General features: G+C 54.3%; 8 protein-coding genes across 8 annotated transcripts; 6 read left to right on the top strand and 2 right to left on the bottom strand.

Moving 5' to 3' along the window:
* Positions 1-1,712: 1,712 nt before the first annotated feature.
* AB675_9549 (uncharacterized protein) lies at positions 1,713-3,010 on the top strand (the record flags this gene model as incomplete). The annotated part of the gene is made up of 2 exons (XM_018150092.1): positions 1,713-2,179; positions 2,230-3,010. 2 exons carry the CDS (start codon positions 1,713-1,715, stop codon positions 3,008-3,010), a joined length of 1,248 nt encoding a protein of 415 aa, XP_018002302.1.
* Positions 3,011-3,749: 739 nt separating this feature from the next.
* AB675_9548 (RNA-binding protein with serine-rich domain 1-B) lies at positions 3,750-4,736 on the top strand (the record flags this gene model as incomplete). The annotated part of the gene is made up of 3 exons (XM_018150091.1): positions 3,750-4,167; positions 4,247-4,526; positions 4,568-4,736. The coding sequence occupies 3 exons, from the start codon at positions 3,750-3,752 to the stop codon at positions 4,734-4,736; spliced, it is 867 nt and encodes a 288-aa protein (XP_018002368.1).
* An 894-nt stretch (positions 4,737-5,630) lies between these two features.
* On the top strand, positions 5,631-7,853 carry AB675_9547 (2,5-diamino-6-ribosylamino-4(3H)-pyrimidinone 5'-phosphate; the record flags this gene model as incomplete). The annotated part of the gene is made up of 1 exon (XM_018150090.1): positions 5,631-7,853. The coding sequence occupies one exon, from the start codon at positions 5,631-5,633 to the stop codon at positions 7,851-7,853; it is 2,223 nt and encodes a 740-aa protein (XP_018002472.1).
* Positions 7,854-9,058: 1,205 nt separating this feature from the next.
* Positions 9,059-10,271, bottom strand: AB675_9546 (uncharacterized protein; the record flags this gene model as incomplete). Its single annotated transcript, XM_018150089.1, has 4 exons — positions 9,059-9,304; positions 9,353-9,449; positions 9,501-10,101; positions 10,208-10,271. The coding sequence occupies 4 exons, from the start codon at positions 10,269-10,271 to the stop codon at positions 9,059-9,061; spliced, it is 1,008 nt and encodes a 335-aa protein (XP_018002531.1).
* An 873-nt stretch (positions 10,272-11,144) lies between these two features.
* AB675_9545 (uncharacterized protein) lies at positions 11,145-13,044 on the top strand (the record flags this gene model as incomplete). Its single annotated transcript, XM_018150088.1, has 3 exons — positions 11,145-11,945; positions 11,996-12,414; positions 12,474-13,044. 3 exons carry the CDS (start codon positions 11,145-11,147, stop codon positions 13,042-13,044), a joined length of 1,791 nt encoding a protein of 596 aa, XP_018002176.1.
* Positions 13,045-13,432: 388 nt separating this feature from the next.
* On the top strand, positions 13,433-15,331 carry AB675_9544 (uncharacterized protein; the record flags this gene model as incomplete). Its single annotated transcript, XM_018150087.1, has 1 exon — positions 13,433-15,331. The coding sequence occupies one exon, from the start codon at positions 13,433-13,435 to the stop codon at positions 15,329-15,331; it is 1,899 nt and encodes a 632-aa protein (XP_018002203.1).
* Positions 15,332-15,641: 310 nt separating this feature from the next.
* On the bottom strand, positions 15,642-16,154 carry AB675_9543 (uncharacterized protein; the record flags this gene model as incomplete). The annotated part of the gene is made up of 1 exon (XM_018150086.1): positions 15,642-16,154. The coding sequence occupies one exon, from the start codon at positions 16,152-16,154 to the stop codon at positions 15,642-15,644; it is 513 nt and encodes a 170-aa protein (XP_018002263.1).
* Positions 16,155-17,812: 1,658 nt separating this feature from the next.
* On the top strand, positions 17,813-20,053 carry AB675_9542 (putative urea active transporter 1; the record flags this gene model as incomplete). The annotated part of the gene is made up of 4 exons (XM_018150085.1): positions 17,813-17,959; positions 18,075-18,402; positions 18,454-18,678; positions 18,726-20,053. The coding sequence occupies 4 exons, from the start codon at positions 17,813-17,815 to the stop codon at positions 20,051-20,053; spliced, it is 2,028 nt and encodes a 675-aa protein (XP_018002180.1).
* Positions 20,054-20,277: the final 224 nt, after the last annotated feature.

Genomic DNA, 20,277 nt, shown 5'->3' with positions numbered 1-20,277 from the left:
GATCAGCAAAGAACGAGCCAGTCGCCACATTCGAAGTCACGTCCCATTTCACTTTGACAGCTTCAGCTCCAACCCACGGGGTGTTCAATGTCGCACGACCGACGTTGGGATTCGTTGCTTTTGAAATGTTGACACGCGCATAGTCCCATCATCCTTCGAACAATTTGTTCGTTGCAGAATGCGCTATTTCCACGCGCACACCTGCCCCAAACTACCATCTCCGCTTGGGCAGCTTTGTGCCGACTCCGTCGTTGTTGCTATCGCAATCTGCAGTCCTGTTCGCAATGCAGATTGTGGTGACGAGTTGCCATCGAGTCTGACATTCCTGGAATTTCCACTGCTCTTTATCAAGGGGAATTCGAAGCTGGCTTTCCTGATGGCACTTGACTGACATTCAACGAAGTGGTCAAAGGTCAAGTGATGGAGGCTTCGGCCAGGCTAACGTAGAACATTCTCTGCAATCAGCGATCTCCTGGTCCGCGCGGCAGAAACCCCAGGGCGAGCTACATGTCAGAACCCCTGCTTGAGTCATACATCCCTGGCCGCATCACGAACCTGAGTGCTACACTGTCCGAGCGCGCTGCAGGCGAGTCATGTCCAACGACTAAACAGGAAACCGAGTCTCTGCGACTGACTGGAGGAATTCAGCGCTCCTCGAGATCAAGTAATGTCCAGCCTAACTTCTGTCCTTGCGTCACCGCTCGCTTTCGAGCATGTACCGTGAGGGTGGGCACAGTCATCGGAAACCATGAGATGGTACGCAATAAATCCCAAGCTCTTCGGAAATCTAGAGTAGCTAGCCGGGGGGAATCTCTATTTTGGAGTCAGACTGCCAATTGTCCAGCAGCAGCGTTCGTCGGCGCGTCTCGAACCATCAGCTTTTTGTCTTGCAGACTCGCAGCAAGCAATGTGCATTTGCCTGACCTGACTATTGTACAACTCTACCTTGCTCTATCTCCCATTGATAGGGCGTATTCGATTCGCGTATCGAGCAAACTCCTCTTTCGCTACTAGGCGCCTCCACAATCTGCAAGACTCGAGATCAGCCTGAATAGCAGTGACAGCTGCACCGACCGGGAACTCTGGAGTTTGTCAACACTAATGCATTGCTACAAAAGTACCCCTCCCATACTGCATGTCCTCCTTGCGCTCTTCGAGGTTCACTCAGCTTTTCGAAGACTCATGTCGCCTAGACATTTTGGCTCCTGCCAAAATGCGTCTGCGCAGTAGGCACGTGAAAGCTGAAGGACCGACGCGCCTTCCTCATTTGGGTCCGACAACGTTACACAAGTCAAACTGCTTCAACGTCTGCAATTGAGACACTCATTTCCTTACATTCTACAATTCTCAATTTCCTAAACAGCCATGGACAGGCAATTCTCACGAGAGACGTATCTATAATGTGTTCGACACTGGACCATCCCCATCATCCTTAGCGATTGCTTTTCTTCGAAGAAGACAGATCCATCTTACCTAATTCTCGCCTAATGGCCCCCTTGTCCGAAACACGAGGCTTAGCACAAGGCGTTCTTCAGCTCTTCGTATCGGTCAGGCCTGACGATCCAACGACAGACAACAGCAAGTTCTCATCACGACTGAGCATGTGCGCGACGATGCTGCTCAGTGCAAAACCACTGACTTCGGCGACGACAGCCTCATCCGTTCTACTCATACTTCTGATCATCTGCTAGCACTGGATACACCGCAACAACATGCCTTCCACGCCAATCCCATTCACCTCTGATCCGATGGCCTTACTGGCCATCGAGGCAAAATTGTTCCTTGGCTTGATTTTCGATCTGACAAAACTGGGCATTCTCAGCACGATCTGGCCATTTCGCTCCAAACATGCCGAGGACGAGCTCTCATTGACGCGAGGGAATGTCTGGGCTCTTTTCGTGCACGGTGTGCTGTTCTTCCTGCAGACATTGTTCTTGTTGTTCATCGTGGTCTCGCCTTTCGGCGGCGTGCCTGCAATAATCTGGACTGCAGTAGTTGTGGTTGGCATTCAGCTGAACAGAGGCATATGCAATGTGTTGCTCAACAACTATGGGCAACGCCTGTTCTATGATGGAGGCGAATACTCCCTGAACGAGCAGGACGCTGAAATGAGATTGATACCGAGCAAGCCAGGCTCGCACGGCGAGAGATGGATCTTCATTAATGGAGTGTCGGTTGGGTAGGCCATCGTTCCGTACACAACTCAGACCCCTATGCTCACACGTATAGCTCACACTGGATGGCTGGAAATCTGAAAATGATCTCTCGCATCTTCCAGCGTCCGGTACAGGGAATACACAACAAGACCTACGGCATACTGTTCGATCTCATCGAATGCACAGTGCAAAGAACCTTTGGGTATCCTACTCTCGACATCCGCCTGGCCTACGAAACTGTTTCAGCCTTGGTCGCCGAGCCAGAAGTCACGAAAGTGGTTCTCTTCGCTCACAGCCAAGGCGGCATCGAGTCCTCTCTGGTGCTCGACTGGCTCTTCGCAACCATGCCGCCGGAGCAGGTGGCCAAGCTGGAAGTTTACACGTTCGGCAATGCCGCCAACCACTTCAACAGTCCTCAGCGAAAGGACGGCACCAGAGTCATCCAGCACATCGAGCATTACGGCAACACCAGCGAAATGGTCGCTCGCTGCGGCATGATGTTCTTTCGCGGCGTTGGCTCGAAGCTGGCGCGTGCCGCCAATGGAGGCGGCAAAGCAGTCAAGCGCTCGTGTCGAATGCGTCTATGGCGTGCAAAGACCGCGGCGGATGTCACGACGATGGCTCAGTTGCGTGATCGCTTCGTGGGGAAGTTGTTCTTGAGGGATGCGTTCGGACATATGCTGAATCAGCACTACCTGAGGAATATGTTTGAGTCGGAGGACAATGATTTCATGAATAGTCCCGTCAGTACTAGCAACTTTGAGGGTGATGGGGATGCTGCTGTGCCCGAAGGACTGCTGAAGGATAAGAGTCGGCTTTGGCGATACCGGAATGGTGGCACGCCTGAGAAATGAGCATGCGGACTGGCGACATAGCTGTCGGTCTGCGAGCCGCCTTCTCGAGGTGTCGCTGACGGTAAGCAATTGGCGGAGCTGGATCTTCGGAGTGGATGTCGTTCATTCAAGCCCCTTTTGGTGTTCATTAGACTTTCTGGGGTACCTTAGTTGCAAAGTCTATACATCATTCGCCCGATTGACGCAGGCCGTGGTTGTTCAGAGATCTTAAGTCGATGACTGATATATTGATATACTGATATACGGACAGAAATGGGATGGGTGTGTATACAATCTGCACTACGCAGGCACCTGATCGGGCAGGTCAGCAGGTTCTAGTGTCTGGCAGTCAGCCAGCACCAGTCGTGAAAAGCAGATGTCACAAATATATCATCAATCCTGCGATGCAAGATTTTATGTAGCGCCATTTTCTGCCGGTACTCTCTGCCCGTCAAAAGCCATGCATTACATAGTCCAGCACAGGAGAACCGCTTGTCACTCCGAGCTCACTCGATCCTTCTATCAGAAACTCATACTTGACAATCCGTGAGATGTGCAAATGACACACCTGGGCAACGTTCTGAAGTGAAGCCGGATGACACATCGCCGAGCTTTAGGCGAGTTTGGTTGCCTGTGACGCTGCCTGCTTGGAGATTTATTCGGCGCGTGCTTTTCGCATTGAATTTATATCCTCCCTTCGTACACCCACGACGCCAACATCTTCACCATATCGTCGCACTGTCGCAGTCTCAATTTGAACATGGCGCCCTCGCGATCACCCTCCCGCGGTCGCTCACGTACCCGCTCACAGTCACGCTCTCCGCGCCGCTCACCATCGCCTCGATCCCGTTCGCGATTGCGGTCGCGCTCAGACTCACCTCGATCGCCTGCCAACAACAATACACGCGACTCCCGCAACGGAGGCGCACGAGGTCGCACGTATAGTCGCTCACGGAGTCCCGACGTCAGAGACACGCCGCGAGGACGCAACAACAACTACCGTGACCGCTCATCACGAAGTCGGAGCCGTAGCCCGGCACCAGGCGGACGCAATGGTGTGCAGAGCAGCAAGATTGTGGTTGAGAAGCTTACAAGGAACGTGAATGAGGCGCATTTGCGCGAGATCTTTGGGAGCTACGGACGGATTGAGAGTGTGGATTTGCCTATGAACCGGCAGTGTATGTCTTCCCCTACAAATTCCCTTGAGGCCTCGGCCGAGTACATATGCATTGCAAGGTGCTAACAAAAATATCACAGTCAACACAAACCGCGGAACAGCCTACATCCTCTACGACCACCCTTCGGGCTCGGAAGCAGCGATCGCACACATGCACGAGGCGCAGCTTGATGGGGCGGTTATCACGGTTTCAATAGTATTGCCACGACGAGCGTTCTCGAGGTCACCAATCGGAGCCAGGAATAAGAGATTTGGTGGTGGTGGACCGCCACGAGGAGGAGGTGGGAGGAGAGGACCGCCGTCAGATCGCTATCGCAGTCCGCCTGCAAGAGGTGGTCCTCGAGGTGGCGGCGGTGGGCGGTATCCGGACAACGACTTCTACGCGCCCGCCAACGGTGGAGGGAGGTCAAGATATTCGAGGTCGAGGAGTCCGGTCGGAAGGGGTGGAAGAGGAAGGAGCTATTCCTACTCGCGATCGAGAAGTCGGAGTCCGCCAAGGAGAGGCCGTGGTGGTGGTGGAGGTGGCAGGAGGAGTCCACTGGGCAGGAGAAGGAGGAGTCCGAGCTATAGTAGCTATAGCAGTCGCAGTCGGAGCAGGAGCAGGTCGAGGAGCAGAAGCTTGAGTCGGGAGCGGTATGGTGGAAGGCGGTGAAGGTTGACATTGGGACGCGGAACGATCAACAATACGGACAGCGATGGCCTCATTTTGCACAGCAAGTGCCGTTCAGGAAGAGCGCTGGAACAAAGCGACGCGGTCCTTCGGGCAGCAAATGTACGACCTACATACGACGAGTGAGGGAATGGACCAGATCTGTAACGACGAAAGCCATGTCCACGACGGATTCTCGGACGAGAAGGTCCAACCCGAATCAAAAGTCATTCACAAAAGTTGAACCGCATGAGCGCACGAGAAGCGGCAAAGGCATAGCTTGCAAGCAAGCTGAGTTGTCAGGGAGGATTGTTGGTTGAAGCACCTACCTCGATGCTCGATGCTACCACATCTCTAGATCGCTGCCTCTGTAGTAGGTAGTGGTCTCACGAACCTGAGTTCACGCCCAGCTTCACGTCATTTCGCGTAAACGTCGTCTCGAGAATCTGCTACCCCTGTCGCTCTGCAATCAAAAGGCTTGGCAACGATCTGCGAGATGAGGTGCGGTGGATCCACGTCTACTCGAACCTTGCAGGCATTCACTTTAGACATGTGAGAGCCGATTGACTTGACCATAACTTTTGGCAGGAGCAAGTGTATAGCGACTGCCTTCTTGTCTTTTGAGCGTGTCTGATCATTTTCCACATTTCGGAAGCTGCGCGACACCTCCAGGTGGACTTCAGGCGTAGGTCTCTCGAAAATTCCAGGCAACCCACGAATTCAAATTATCTGCTCAGAGCCCGCCCTGCCCACACGAACCTAAACGCGAAACCGCAAATTGAGCACGGCTTTCTTGGGCCATGGCGGCGGCCGCCATGGACAGCGACCACGATATGGAGGACCGGAGTGAGGCAGACGAAGAAAGCAAAGGTGACATCCAGTTCGACGAGGGCGACAGCCATCTGAATGGTCAAGATGTTGCAGAGTCAAGTACACCTACCGACTACAGCCTCTACGACCTTCCGCCTCGGCTCGCTACCCTCCGACAACAAACTCACGACCTCGAGCACCAGATAGAACTACCTAAAGTGGACTGGGAAGCACTCGTGCCATGGATGGACAATGTCTGGAGAAAGCTGAAGTCCTCCGAGCAGACAGAGACCTCACACAACGTCGAGCTGTACTGGTGCAAATTGAAGAAGCCGAGCAATGTCAAAGTACACCACCCACGGCCAACACCAGAGGGCAAGCAGGCACGGAAGCGGAAACCAAAGGAAGAGAAAGCCTGCAACATGGCCATGAAGGTCACCTACAGCACCGGCGCACTCGACAAAGTCACAATACAGAAGTACAACGCGAGCGACACGCACAGTCACGATCTTGACTTCATGGACGCCCAGAAGCGGAACACAGGTATCATGAACACCGCCAGGAGAGAGGCTGTAAAGGGCTTCCAACCCGCTTCAATATGGTGGAAGATGCAGACTGAGCCGGACAAGCTCGATGCCGCTGGAGGGAAGTACATGAAGATCTCTGATGTTCGAAATGTGCAATACCAGTGGCGGCAAGAGCATCCAGACGCGCAGTTGAAGGCCCACACTGGCTACAACGCCGCAAGGACCACGCCTGCTCGACCAGCACAGCCAGCTGCAGTGGCCAGACAGAAGTCGTCTCCGCGGAACGTCGTCACACATCCAGTCCAGCCACAGCCGCAGTACTATGCGCCTCCTCAGCAATCTCCTGCCCATCCAGCACAACCTCCACCCCCATCACAATACCAGCGCAACTACGCCCCGCCTCAAGTAGCCTCAGACGTACTTCGATACCCGCCAGAGCTTCGCAACTTTCTCATACCATACCTGCCGAACCCGCCAGTAATCGCCGCCCAACAACGGCCACATGTGACCTTGACTTGGGCACAGGGCCTTGACGGTCGCATAGCCAGCAGACATGGAGTGCCTACCGCCATCTCATCCCAAGACACCAAAGCCATGACCCACTTCCTGCGCAGTGCACACGATGCTATCCTTATAGGCGTACGGACTGCCATCGCCGACGACCCTGGCTTGAACTGTCGCTTAGAAGGCGCTGGTGGATATGGCGGTGCACCAGGTCAGTGGCAGCCTCGACCGATTGTAATCGATCCAGCCGGCAGATTGATCATAAGGCCGGAAATGAAGATCTTGCGGGTAGCGCAGGAAGGTCGCGCTCGACCACCTTGGGTGATAGTGGGTCCAAATGCGAACCTGCACCCGCAAGCAGTTTCGACGCTCAAAGCATTCGGTGGGGAGTTCTTGATGGTCAACGAGATCGATGACCAGGGCAAGTTCAGCTGGGAAGGTATCTTCCAGATCTTGTATCGCGAAGGCATCAAGAGTATAATGGTAGAGGGTGGTGGCCTCGTACTATCTGATCTCTTACGAAAAGTGCACGCTCCTGCCATAGACAGCGTGATCATGACGATCGCGCCGACGTTCTTGGGTTCAGCGGGCGTGCAGGTCAGTCAAGAGACAGAGTACGACTCAAATCGCAGTACAATCCTGCAAAATCGGCTGCGGGATGTCTACTGGCAAGCGGTAGGAAGAGAGGGAGATGCTGTCGTTTGCGGCAGGCTTGAGCAACCGGCGAGAGGCCCGCCCAAGAGCAATGGTATACTGCAGGGTATCGTGGAGATGGCACAAGCGGATGGCAATGGGGATCAGCGGGACCAGGAGCATGAACGGCGGCAGCAGCAGCACCCACAGCAGCACCCACAGCAGCACTCACAGCAAGCAGGGGAGAGACTGCCGCCGATAAAGCAATTGCCACCGCCGCCACAGCCACCGCAACCGAGTTCGCACTACCAACAACAGCGTGCTGCACCACCGCCGGGCAGTCCCTACACTAACGGCCCACAAGCTCCGAATGGTGACTCTAGTCGACGATATTCCGGTCCGCCTCCACATGCGCAGCAGCAGCATCAACAACCTCCAAAGTCGCCTTACCAGCAACAGCAGCCTCCGAAGTCGCCATATGCACACCCTCAGCCACCACCGCCTACCCGATCGTATGATGAGCGTCAGCAACATCTAAATCCTGCACCGAGACAGCAGCCTTAGCATGGTCTGTCGTCGACGTTCAGTATCGTTTCTAATGAAGCCAGGGGTACTTCAGCGCCTTCATGCACTCGAAAGGAAGACGCTTTGCACCTTACGGAGCACTCATGCTTGCCATCATGACTACAGAGGCCCATGGGAAAACGCTTCGGTCAAAGCGGTTGCTCAACAGGAAGCATGATATTTGCATACATGACAGCAGTAGCGGTCTTAGGCGCTGACTGGCCGGAGGGATGTGACTCTGCTGAGTGGTCACTATTCATCCACGTGTGCAAGCGACACGGGACAAGGAGAAGTCAGATCGGTCACGATACTATCGTTCCTCCGACCAGATCTTATGAGCAGCAGCAGCGGTATCAGCAAGGGTAGGCCGCAGCAAGGGCAGGGAAGGAAAGAAGAGAAGCATCCTCCAAGCTCGAGGATCTTCGGCTTCATGTTGAACTTTATGCACATATGCGCAGACAGCAGGTAGCATCATGGAGAGACATGACTAGGTAGCCAGCACCTGCGTGCTTACCAAGTAGCTAAAAGCCAGAGACATTGAACCCAATAAGCCAGATCGAACTCTCCACATTACAACTTCTAGCAAACTTGAAGTATGTCCATCTAGCCTGAACGCTTTCTCGGACCGCGCGGACAAGTAGTAGCTTGGAATTACAGGATTGAGCAAGTATGTAGAGAACGAAAGGGAGGCAAAACAAGACAGGCCGTCTCAACCGTGGAGACGACTGTCAGGTTTCCTCCTGTCAATGTACAGTCTTCTGCGTCCGCTGGCTTCGCGTCTTCATGTATATCTATCTCCTGCTGCACTCTGCAATCTCGTGTGTAAGTAAGCATCGAAAGGCGATGGGATGCTGGCACAATAAGCGTGAGCAGGGACAATGTCACTTGCGGGAGATGTCACAAGGGAGGAGAGTGGAATTCGGTTTCCGTGCTGAATTCGAAGAAGTGATTGATTCAAAGCAATACATCTACCCTGCTATCCTAATTCCTCGCTAACAAAGGAGAACTCGCATCTGCAACGAGTGGTGTGGATGCCGATGGTATAAGATATGTTGTTGATCAGATGTGGTTGAGGCGGCCTCTGCGTAATATTCCACTGATTGGCATGCTCATAAGGAATGCCGCGATCTGATCTTCTGCACGACCATTAGTTTGGCGAACACAGCAGTCATCGTGCCGAGCAGCAAGAGAATCTCGCGATGTCCCTAATCACCAAATCGCAGTGCTGAGCCGTGAGTGAAGCCCTCGAGGATGCCAACGATGGTGCCGATGGCGATGGTGGTCAGGAAGGTTTTGTTCTTGACGACCTTGGCGATCTCGTCCTTGGCTTCCTCTGCTTCGGCTTTGTAGTCGACCTTGCCTTCCTTGACGTCCTTGGCGGCGGCTTTGGCGGATTCGGCGTCGGACTCGGGGGTCGTGGAGGAGTCGAAAGTGTAGCGGTGGAAGAGGTACTAGATGCGTTAGCTGGGCAAGTATGGGATGAGGCGTGTGGTATGTACGTAGGCAAGAGGTCCGAGGAGCTCGATGGGAGCGAGCATGTCGGAGCTGTAGAGGAGGAGGGGAAATGATGCGACGACGGCTGTTGAGGCAAGGTTCCTGGAAGCTAGTCAGCATGTTTGTAGTTGGAGCAGGAGCGTAGGCACATACTTGGGGTTGGAAAGAACGTTCCAGATCGAGTCGTCCACGGGGCTGGAGCCTGGCTTGTCGCTTGACTGAGAATCGGCGAGGAATTCAAGGGCAAGGCCAGCAGTGTAGAGGCCAACAGCGGTAGACTGAAGGATTGGGTGGTAGCCCGTCATGACGGTTCCCTGGTGGCGGAATGGCGCCGTGAAGGGAAGAGCGACGACGGTCGCAACCACAGCCTCAGGTAGGTAGTACTTGAAGAGGGCGTTGTTCCAGAAGCCCTCCTCTTGCTTGGTGGTCAGGTACTTGGGGTCATCCTTGGAATCGCGCTTGTTCCAGGCGGAGGCTGCGGAAGCCACACGGTAGCCAGCCCAGAGAGTGACACCACCCAACAGCAGCTTCTCGGGACGAGACTGCATCTTCAAGACTTGGCCGACTGGTAGACCCATGTACCAGACTCTTCTGAAGACGGCGCTCCACCATAGGTTGAAGACATGGTAGCCGGGTCTGAAGATGTCCTTGGTCGCAAGCGTGTCCGTGCTTCTTCCCAGGCCATAGTTTAGGACGGCGAGGGCGGAGCTGTAACCTAGAGTGGGGAGGATGGTATCTTTGAAGATGCCGACGTCTGTTGGCAGCGTCAGCTTGCTGTTGGTACACAGAGATGGTCCATCAAAAGGTGATCAGTGTCTCTGGGACAGCTATTTCGCCGGGTACGTCATAGAGTGACTTACCGAACAGATTGTTCGTGGAGGGCTCGTGAATATGGAGCGTTGCTCCCGTCGGGGTGTACGCCATTGTTGCAAATGACGAAAACGACGACGACGGTGAGATAGTAGATGGAAGTCAGAGGACAACTCTCTGATCATGATCGCGGTCAATCTAGCTTGGAATGGCGAGCTCGTCGAGTTGCTGGCCAGGTGAATGCGGGGGTTGGCCAATCACCACGCTTTCATTATCCTACGACTGATTGGCTCAAACGGCAAGGGCGACGCACCGTGTTTCATCGCGTCTTCACCTACAGGCGCGAGGAGTCGCGACTTAGCCTTCTTCGTTGATCTTGCAGCCACGCTCATGGAAAGCACGAAGTGAAGGGCGCCGACATACTCCCCTGAGGCAGGCAGCGACGAGCCATAACGCGAAGTCGCCGATTGTGACTGATTGATGGACTAGAAGGCTTGAGACACTCATCCCTTCACCCAAGTCCAAGGATATTGTTCTGTGCTGAAAGCTCGTTGGAAGTATCCCAGGGCTCAAAAACACCACCAACGGGCCAAAGACATCAATCCTGGAGCTCTTCGGCAATCGCGACTTTTCCCCGTGGCCAAGCGTGACGAGGGGCATCGCCTCCAACGCGTGGGGTTTAGGTGAGTCCACTCTAGAACTTTTTGGAGGCAACGGCTACGTCAGGGTCAACATCGTAACCACAAGACATTGTTGAAAGAGCTCCAGAAATTCATGGCTTTTTGATACGTTGATGGTGCGTTGCAAGCACTCTCCTCTGGAGACTCTGATCAACACCCTGAGCCAGTCTTGTCGGTGGCTCAGTCAACATTTTCATATCGTGCCTTTTCCGTTCTGAGACTGCCCCTCGTCCTGCGTTTCCTGTCTGTACAGAAACTCCTCTCTTTGCATTCTTGACCTTCACGCAACCACTGTATATTGTTCGACATGGCACTTCCATACAGAGGTGCCAGCCAGAGCACGGGCGGCCACCAGACGCCGCAACGGAAGGGATCTGGCATGGACCCGAGAAATGCCATTAATCCCAATCAGACACATTACATCGGTATTGATGTAGGTACTGGAAGTGCGAGAGCCTGTATCATCAACGAGTCCGGCGACATCGTCGGCCTCGCGTCAGAGAATATCGGACTATGGCAACCTCAGACGGGGTGGTACGAACAGTCCACCACCGATATATGGCGCTGCATCTGCGATTCTGTGAAGCGAGCAGTTACACAGAACAACATCGACGTGACCACAGTCAAAGGCATTGGCTTTGACGCCACCTGTTCATTAGCTGTGTTCACGCACGATACCGACGAGCCTGTCTCGGTGACCAGTCCCAACTTCAACGAGTCCGGGAATGACCACAATGTTGTGCTATGGCTCGACCATCGGCCAGTGGAAGAGACTAAGAAGATCAATGCCACCAAACATAACTTGCTGAGGTATGTCGGCGGGACAATGAGTATAGAGATGGAAATGCCAAAGGTCTTGTGGCTGAAGAACAACATGCCGAAAGAGCTCTTTGATCGGTGCAAGTTTTACGACCTCACAGATGCTCTGGAGCACCTGGCCACAGGCAACGAGAAGCGAAGCTTCTGCTCGGTCGTGTGCAAACAGGGCTACGTTCCTGTGGGCGTTGATGGCTCAGTGAAAGGATGGCAAGAAGACTTCCTGACAGAAATTGGATTGCCAGACCTGGCCGAAGACAACTTCAAGCGGATGGGAGGAGTCAATGGAGTAGTACAGCCTTCTCAGTCCATAAGCACGAGCGTTTGCTGACATTCATACAGAACGGCGAATATCTGTCAGCAGGTGAACTCGCTGGCTACCTCTGCGAGAAAGCTGCCTCAGAGCTCGGCCTGCCCGCGGGCATTGCAGTCGGCAGTGGTGTCATCGATGCATACGCTGGATGGATTGGCACGGTCGGCGCCAAAATCTCCACCCTGGGCGACTCACTGGACAGTACCGTGGCCAAGAACGATCAGTCTCAGGCCTTCACCCGCCTTGCTGCCGTGGCAGGCACTTCCACATGTCATTTGGTCATGTCCAAGGATCCTGTCTTCGTCGATGGTGTCTGGGGCCCATATCGCGACTCCATTATCCCTGACTATTGGATGGCTGAAGGTGGACAGTCGGCAACAGGCGAGCTCCTCAAGCACGTCCTCGAGACACATCCCGCATACTCAGCGGCTCTAAGCGGAGCAGAATCGTACAACACCAACATATACGACTTCTTGAACGAGCACCTTCGCGACATGAAGCTACAAGATCCGCCAAAAGCATCGCACACCTCGGCAAGCACTTCTTCCTGTATGGCGACCTCTTCGGCAACCGCTCACCTATCGCTGACCCGACAATGTCCGGCTCTGTGGTTGGTCTGTCGTCCGACAAGTCAGTGGACGGTCTGGCGTTGTACTACTACGGCACAATGGAATTCATCGCACTACAAACACTCCAGATCATCTCGACCATGAACAAATCCGGGCACAAAATCAGCAGCATTTTCATGTCAGGCTCACAGTGCCAAAACGATATTCTGATGTCACTTATCGCCACGGCTTGCGATATGCCAGTGATCATTCCACGATACGTCCATGCTGCGGTGTGTCATGGAGCAGCTATGCTAGGCGCAAAGGCAGCATCAGCGGACCGGAATGGTATCACGGAAGATCTATGGACGATTATGGATCGGATGAGCAAGCCGGGGAAAACCGTCACGCCCACCAAGACTAAAGGTGTCAAGGGGTTGTTAGATGTCAAGTATAAGGTGTTTTTGGAGATGTGTGAGCGGCAGAGAGTGTTTAGGTCGATGGTTGATGAGGTTGTTGATAAGGAGTGACGCCCGTCCACGGTGGAATGCTACGACGGGAAGAGCCTGAAGATGGCCGGGAAGAGACTTCAGCGTTTGATGAAAGGCCCCAGGCAAGAGGAGGACTCCGCTACCCAAGCGCACGCCTTCTCAGACAAATGATTGGAACAATCGAGGAGCGTGCCTGCCTCGCCATGTTGCTCACGTGACATGATCTGGGGGGTTGCGCCTACCCCACGGTGCCTGAACGACGTTAGTGAAGGTAGGTACGTGCCGACCTAGGTCACCCATGCTATTCAAACAAAGAGCACCAAACACTCATCATGCATACTTTCGTTTGATCATCCTTTAAGGCCATAGAAGCTAGAAGATGCATTGTATCTAGTGCCGTCTGCATCCACGCTCCTTTCGTTCAAATATGAAGACCGCAATAGACCTGCCGGACGAGATCTGGCAGCCAATACTGGAATACCTTACCCCACGCGACTCCGTCGCCCTCCAGTGCGTCTCGAAACGCTTCCTCCGACTTGCACGAGATAACAAGTTGTGGCGGCGGAAGTGCTTCGAGAAGAGGCCCAATGCAGGCAACAGAGCCTACAGCCATCGAGACCCTGCAGTCTGGGATCCTTCAGCTCCAGGCGAGGATGTTAACTGGTACGACGAATACATAGCCCGCCATGCACCGTTGCACACCGTTTGGAGCGAGGGCACTGGTTCAGAGTCCCACGAGATTCTCGGCGTGGCCGTCGATGAACATTCAGAGCGCGCCGTTGGCTGGCAGGAAGATGGAAGCATACTCATATGGGACATTCGCGAGCAAGAACTGGGCGGACGCAGGATCCAACGCGTTGCGAATAGCAGCACGGGAGTGCTCTTCGCTACAAATGCAGCACAGTCGTCCACGTCGTCTGGGTCCCGATCCTTCACAAGTCCAACCGAGTCCATTGCTTTGGATTTTCGCCAAAATCGAGCCTATATCGCCGTTGGTCCCAACCTGAACGAAGTTGATCTGGAGACACTGCAGGTCATATCACAACAAGAGTATGCCTGGTCGATCACTGCTCTGTCCCAACATCAGACATCTGATCTGCCACTGTCAGTCGGCACTTTGTATAGTCTACATCTTTACGACCCGCGCATGACTTTCCGAGATCGCTCGCGTTCGCCGGAAGACATGATGCGACCAACGCCGGGCGAGCCAGAGAACTCGATTGCATTCCTACCGAATCACGCTAAATTCGACCGGTTCCGCGAGCGAAAGGCTCTCCAAAATTGGGCTCCTTCGCAACAAAACGCGCACTTAGACTACTCAGCGCCTCGCCATGGTCGAGGAGGAGGCAGTCATGCCTACGCTCAAGTAGAGCCCGGCCCACTATCTATCCTACACTACGAGCAGCACGAGATCTTTCTCGCCGGCCGCTTTCCTAGCATCCTATCCTATGACAGGAGATACTTCCCTCGCCTTCAATACGTGGTCCACTCAGGAGCAACCCTGTCGTCGCTGACGAGCGTACCGTACGCGCCGAAACCCGCGCAGGGAGGACAAGCTACCCTCATCGCAGCTGGCGAATACAAGGGTCGTGGCTCGCTTGAGTTGTATTCTCTGCCGTATGCGACAGGCCAGCCGACCGCAGCGGCAGCGTCTACGGACGTGGACGAGATGATCAATGCTGCAGCTGACGCTGAAACTGCTGAGGACGATAATGTGAGGAATGTTGATATCACCCACACCGATACATTCAAGAACAACATCGTCAACTTCATGTCCCGCTCCCCCTACAGCTACAAAAATCGCCAAGACGCCGCCCCTGCCAAAATTCTCTCCGTCGCAACACAAGGCACACGCATCGTCTTCTCCGACGCCAACGGGTGTGTGCACTGGAAAGAGCGCGACAGTCGGGAGCTTGTGAGGAGGTGGAATATCAACGACGCTTCGTCACACGCTCCTTCCGCTCCACAAGAGCCATCTCTTGCTGCGACCAATGGCGCACGCAGGACTAGTACCAATAGCGGCGCTGATCGGGAGGAAGAGCTCGTCGTGCGCAAACTCGTCCCTCTGAGTTACTCCTCGTCGTCCAGCACCAAGCATGACATCCTCCTCCATACCCCGGCTAAGCTTTGCATCCTCACCACGCAGCCCCAATACGCCGACCATGAGACCCTAGCCCGGTCATTTGAGGCACAGCTGTCCACCGAAAGCAGCGAGGCGGAGGAGGAGAGAGAGCGGGCGGAGGAGTACGCACGGGAGATGCGGCGAGCGCTAGAACGGCAGGCTGATGAACGAATCTGGATGGGACGCTTTCGGTTGCGGGGTTAGTGGCCGTTTTGTGGTAGGTCCCAAGGAAGCCAGGAGGCAAGCAGCGCGAGTTGAGAACTTGCGGGTGTACTATAGACCAGAGACGATCATATACGGTACTGGAAATACTGGAAGCTAGAGTCTAGAACCTTAGGTAGAATACCACGAATTTCAATACTACTACTGGGAGTTCTTAATATCGTTGATCTCGTAATGCGTGTTTCCTTCACCATCGACACCCCACAACTGATCAATGCTCACAGAGCCCGGCGCGGATGAAACAGCGCGCCACCTTCGACAAACACTCCACACCGACCCCCGCCTGGATCTACTACGGCAGACTCCCAGGAAACGGCGTCCCTCTCGCCCCATCCTCCCAACCATCGTTCCTCCCATCCACGTACGCCACCTTCCACGTACCCAAATCAAGCCCATTCTGCGGCTGGTCCAAGCTCCCGACATTGATCTGGAAGAACTCTCTGACTTGGCCCTGGAAAGCGAACGTTCCCGCGGCCGCGATTTGCACGCCGCAGGTGGGGCAGAAGTACTTGTGTACGCCGCCGTTGGGCTTGGGCTTGTAATCAGCGAGGTCGTTGAGTGAGGGAGGTGAGAGGAGGCTGAAGTCCGAGTGGGGAAGGCCGTAGTATGTTGTGCCTTGTTTGAGGTCGACTGTGCAGTTGCAGCGGCGCGCGGTGCGAGTCTGTAGGGTTGATGAAGGGAAGGCGACCGTGTACTTGACGAAGCCGCAGTGGCAGGGGCCGTACAAGGTGTGGTCTGTGCCGTCTTGCTTCGATCCGGGGGAGATTGTTGCTTTGAGGAGTTCTATGCTTGGCGAGTCTGTCATGGTTGAGGACGCTTGTGGGGAAGTGATGCGATGCAAACGAAGTCGATGGCGGTCCTAGAGCAATAGGATATGGTGATCGAGACATTGTCGTTGCTAAATCTTTCGTTCGTTCTACTAATGTCGCTTTCTGGGCCTGGAACGCCTGAAGACTCCGGACCAACTTGACCTCGCAACAGGGAGATGACTATGGGATCAGGCCGTATCCTCGAGGTGCACTTCTTCACGGAGACCAGTCGCCGCTGGGCTTCATGGCCTTCGAGCGCTTGGGATGTGGGTAGTGGGGTGGGGGGAACATACACCACCAGATCGACAGCATCACAGATCGTGGGGCGCACTTACAGGTTGGAGGAGCAAGCGAGAGCGACGAGCTACTGAACAACGCGTAGACGCTCCCCAGAGAAGAAATTGTTCGGCAATGCCCCAAGCAGCGAGCATTGAGTTCATCGGGAACCTCATGGCGGCCGCGCGGAAGGCATCCGTCAATTGTCGTGCGGCCTCGTTCTTGCAGCGACGACGGGAGCAATCCTCGGCCTAGACAGTAGTCTGAATGACGATGCGAAGTAACAGATTGGACCGGACATATCGACAGTACAGCGCAGCGGGAAGCGCGAATGCGAATGCAGTGATGCATGCATGTACATGTTATAGACCGGATGACAGAGTGTCGTCAGGCCGGTTGACACGCCAGAATCGCCCAAATGAGTGACGTCCATTCTCCACTATATTCCCAAGCACTTTCTATCTGTCATCGAGTACAATTCGAATTGACAAAGATCTTCTCATCCGGTCCTGTGCCTCCTTTGTTGCACCTGCTTTCTCTCTATATCCTTCCTCGGCTTCAGAGAGGACCCAACTCTAAGGCGCGCTTCTCCGGCCCCGAGAGACTGGGAGCAACAGAAATTTGAGTAGACGATAAGGGGCGCTCCCTTTGCAGCCCTAGCATGTACACATTCATCTGCCCTACTAGTGTTTTCAGCTCCTGGCATTCACACAGTGACTACTGTTTGGAATCGGACAGCCACGTCGTTCGTACTGTAGCAAATATCTTGTTCCCAGATATGGCAGGAACCCCAAGACATGGCAGCAGGCTTGTCAACCGGTAAGCTCTACATCTTGAGGTCAAGCAATCACGCAAGCATAGGCTGCAGGTTATCCACCTATACGTACCTTCCATGGAAGGCCTTCTTGAGTAAGGTAAGGCATAGCGATCCCGCGTGGCATGTCAACATCAACCAAATATTTCATGGCGTGCGAAATCAGCATCATAACGCCATCCTCCCAAAACTCCACCTTGGCGAGATTCTCCGACGAAGTCCTTGCTCGCTACCGCATATCAACACATTGGAACCTCTATAGGGTCCTCGACCATTCCGCTACGGGTAAGTCAACTTGTATGGTTCGCTGTCTGTGTCGATTCAAGCCTCGTGGACGACAAGGATCATGATCATAAGACCTGCGCATTGAAGGCCCACGCACTCGGCACGTTGGCCGGTCATTGCCATATCGAAATGATGCGATCTCAACTTTTTCTGGACATCAGCGGCTCGAAGGGTGAGAGCGATCGGCCTGGTGGATGACTATAAAGCACTTGCTCGCTCAGGTCCCATGGTGGGCTCACCCTTTGTACCACACACACCCGCTGAGCCGCTCCCGCCACCATGCCCAACGAACCTCTGCTTTCCCAAGCCGATGGCTACGGAATCATCGTTGGATTGTCGATCCTGTTCTGCTTGATCATTCTCGCCGCCGTCAGGATGCAGAAAGTCTACCTCTCGGAAGACAGCGACCAGTCGGAAATGTTCATGGTAGCTAACCGTTCCGTTGGAACGGACTGACGGCATCTGCGGTATTCTCAAGCTGGTGAGTCCCTGACTTAGTTTGTCGTGATGTACGTGCATGCTGATCACTTACTGTGTACAGGATGTGGATCAACGAGAGCGTCTTCTCGGCCGCATACACGTACAAATGGGGCATCGCGTTGCCCGTATGGTGGGCAGCTGGACTATCGTTTCAGATCGCCTCATGGCTGTCCTCGGCATCATTGCGAAGCTGCGAGTTCCATATGCTCACACCTCGTTAGAGATCATTAAGATGCGATATGGTAAATATGCGCATGGGGTATTCATCCTGCTTAACCTGATCAACAATATATTCGGGTGCGGGAGCATGATTCTCGCTGGGTCGCAGCTGGTGACGGGAATGACCGGGATGCATGTGGTTGCTGCTTGCATCTTGATCCCTGCTGGAGGTGAGCATACAACATGTTCCACTGCCGATCGTCGTGACTGATTCCTCGAAGTTGTCACATATACGGCAGTCGGCGGACTGAAAGCGACCTTCTTGACCGACTTCCTCCATACAACGATCGCGTTGATTCTGCTCATCTACTTTTCTCTGGCGGTCCTAACCAACGAACATGTCGGAGGCGTCTCGGGCTTGTACCACAAAGTCAAGGCCAGGACGATCGACCTCAACATTCCGGGCAACTACCAGGGCTCACTTCTCACCATGAAGTCGCGAAGCTGTGAGTCAAGAGCCCGCCGCCGTCGATATGTCGCTAATTCAGTCCAGCTCTGATGTTTGGCCTCGTGCTAAAGTTTGGCAATCTCGCTCTTGTCCTCATGGACACAGCATTCTGGCAGAAGTCGTTCGCAGCGGAGGTCCACTCGACCGTGCCTGCGTATGATCTCGTATCAGTCGTGATTCTGGCCATCCCCTGGTGTACTGGTACCATCATCGGCCTCAGTGCTCGCGCCATCGAGAATACTCCAGTCTGGTTCGATTACCCAAACACGCTCACTCTGAAGGAGGTCAATTCCGGAATGGTCATGCCAGTGGTTCTGCGCAGCCTTCTCGGGCGTGGTGCCACCGCCGGTCTCCTGGTCCTTATATTCATGGCCATCACGAGCACGGTGTCCTCGTCTATGATCGCGGTGAGCAGTATCATCTCACAGGACTTCTTCCGCACATACATCAACCCGCGAGCGTCTGATCGGAAGGTTCTCAAGGTGAGCCATTGGGGCGTCGTGTTCCATGGTGTGTTCATGGCGGGGTTTGCCATCATGTTGCAGTACGCCGGAGCCACTAACAACTGGTCAACGTATTTCCGTCCGATCGTGGCTTGTCCTGGCATCCTGCCTATGATCCTGACGCTTTTCTGGTCTCGGCAGACAACACTGGCCTCGATTCTGGCGCCTCTTCTGGGGCTGGCTTCAGGAGTTGCAACTTGGCTTTCCCTGTCGGCGACGTGGGCTGATGGCGTAATCAACATTCAGACTACACAACAGCAGATACCAGGTTTATACGCAGCAATCGTCTCGTTCTTCTCGCCTGCTCTCTACTCCGTCGTCATATCGCTGGCTTGGCCTAGCAGATTTGACTGGCGTGAGTTCCTTCGGATCGACCTCATCGGTGACAAGACTCAATCCAGCAGCGTCCTACAATCAGAGAACACCAGTAATGAGGATGTCCGCGAAGCACCCCAGCAGGTGGCAGAACACCAATATAGCAAATCGACAGGGGATGCTATTGCGAGAAACAGTACTCGAACTTCGCTGGACGACGTGGTGCACCCTTTCGACGACGCGACTATCCGCCATATCAAGAAGTGGCTCAGGATAGCATGCGTCTACTTCGTGGTCAACGTGGTCGTGACCTGTATTCTCTGGCCGTTGCCGCTGTACCGGGACTACATCTTCACGCAGACGTTCTTCGGTGGCTGGATCAGCATGGCGATAATTTGGCACTTCGGTGCTATGTTCGCTGTCATCGTGTACCCTATCTTCGACGGGCGACATGCCATCGCGAAAGTGCTCCGTGGTATAACGAGCGACGTCCGGGGACGACAGCGGCATAGCGCTCCTCAGACCGCTGGTGGGGAAGCGATCGAGAAAAGGTAGACGTGGTTTTTCCAGCGGTCCAATGGGATCTGTGTCACAATATCTGGTGGCTGATCTGCAGGTCGACTGCGACATTGATACGCTTCTCGTCAGGGAGGCGTGCATGAAATGTATGCCATCCCGCGAAGCGTACCTGGTTTCGCCTCGCATCCTGATGCTGACTCACGCCTGCAGCGCATAGATGGGGTGCGTTTGTTCAGAGTCCTCCCGGGGGTGTCTGCATT

Source organism: Cyphellophora attinorum (genome assembly GCF_001299255.1).
Source record: "Cyphellophora attinorum strain CBS 131958 chromosome Unknown Contig7, whole genome shotgun sequence".
NCBI classification, from domain to species: Eukaryota; Fungi; Ascomycota; class Eurotiomycetes; order Chaetothyriales; family Cyphellophoraceae; genus Cyphellophora; species Cyphellophora attinorum.
The sequence above is the reverse complement of the archived record's forward strand: the minus strand, read 5'-3'. Positions and strand labels throughout refer to the sequence as shown.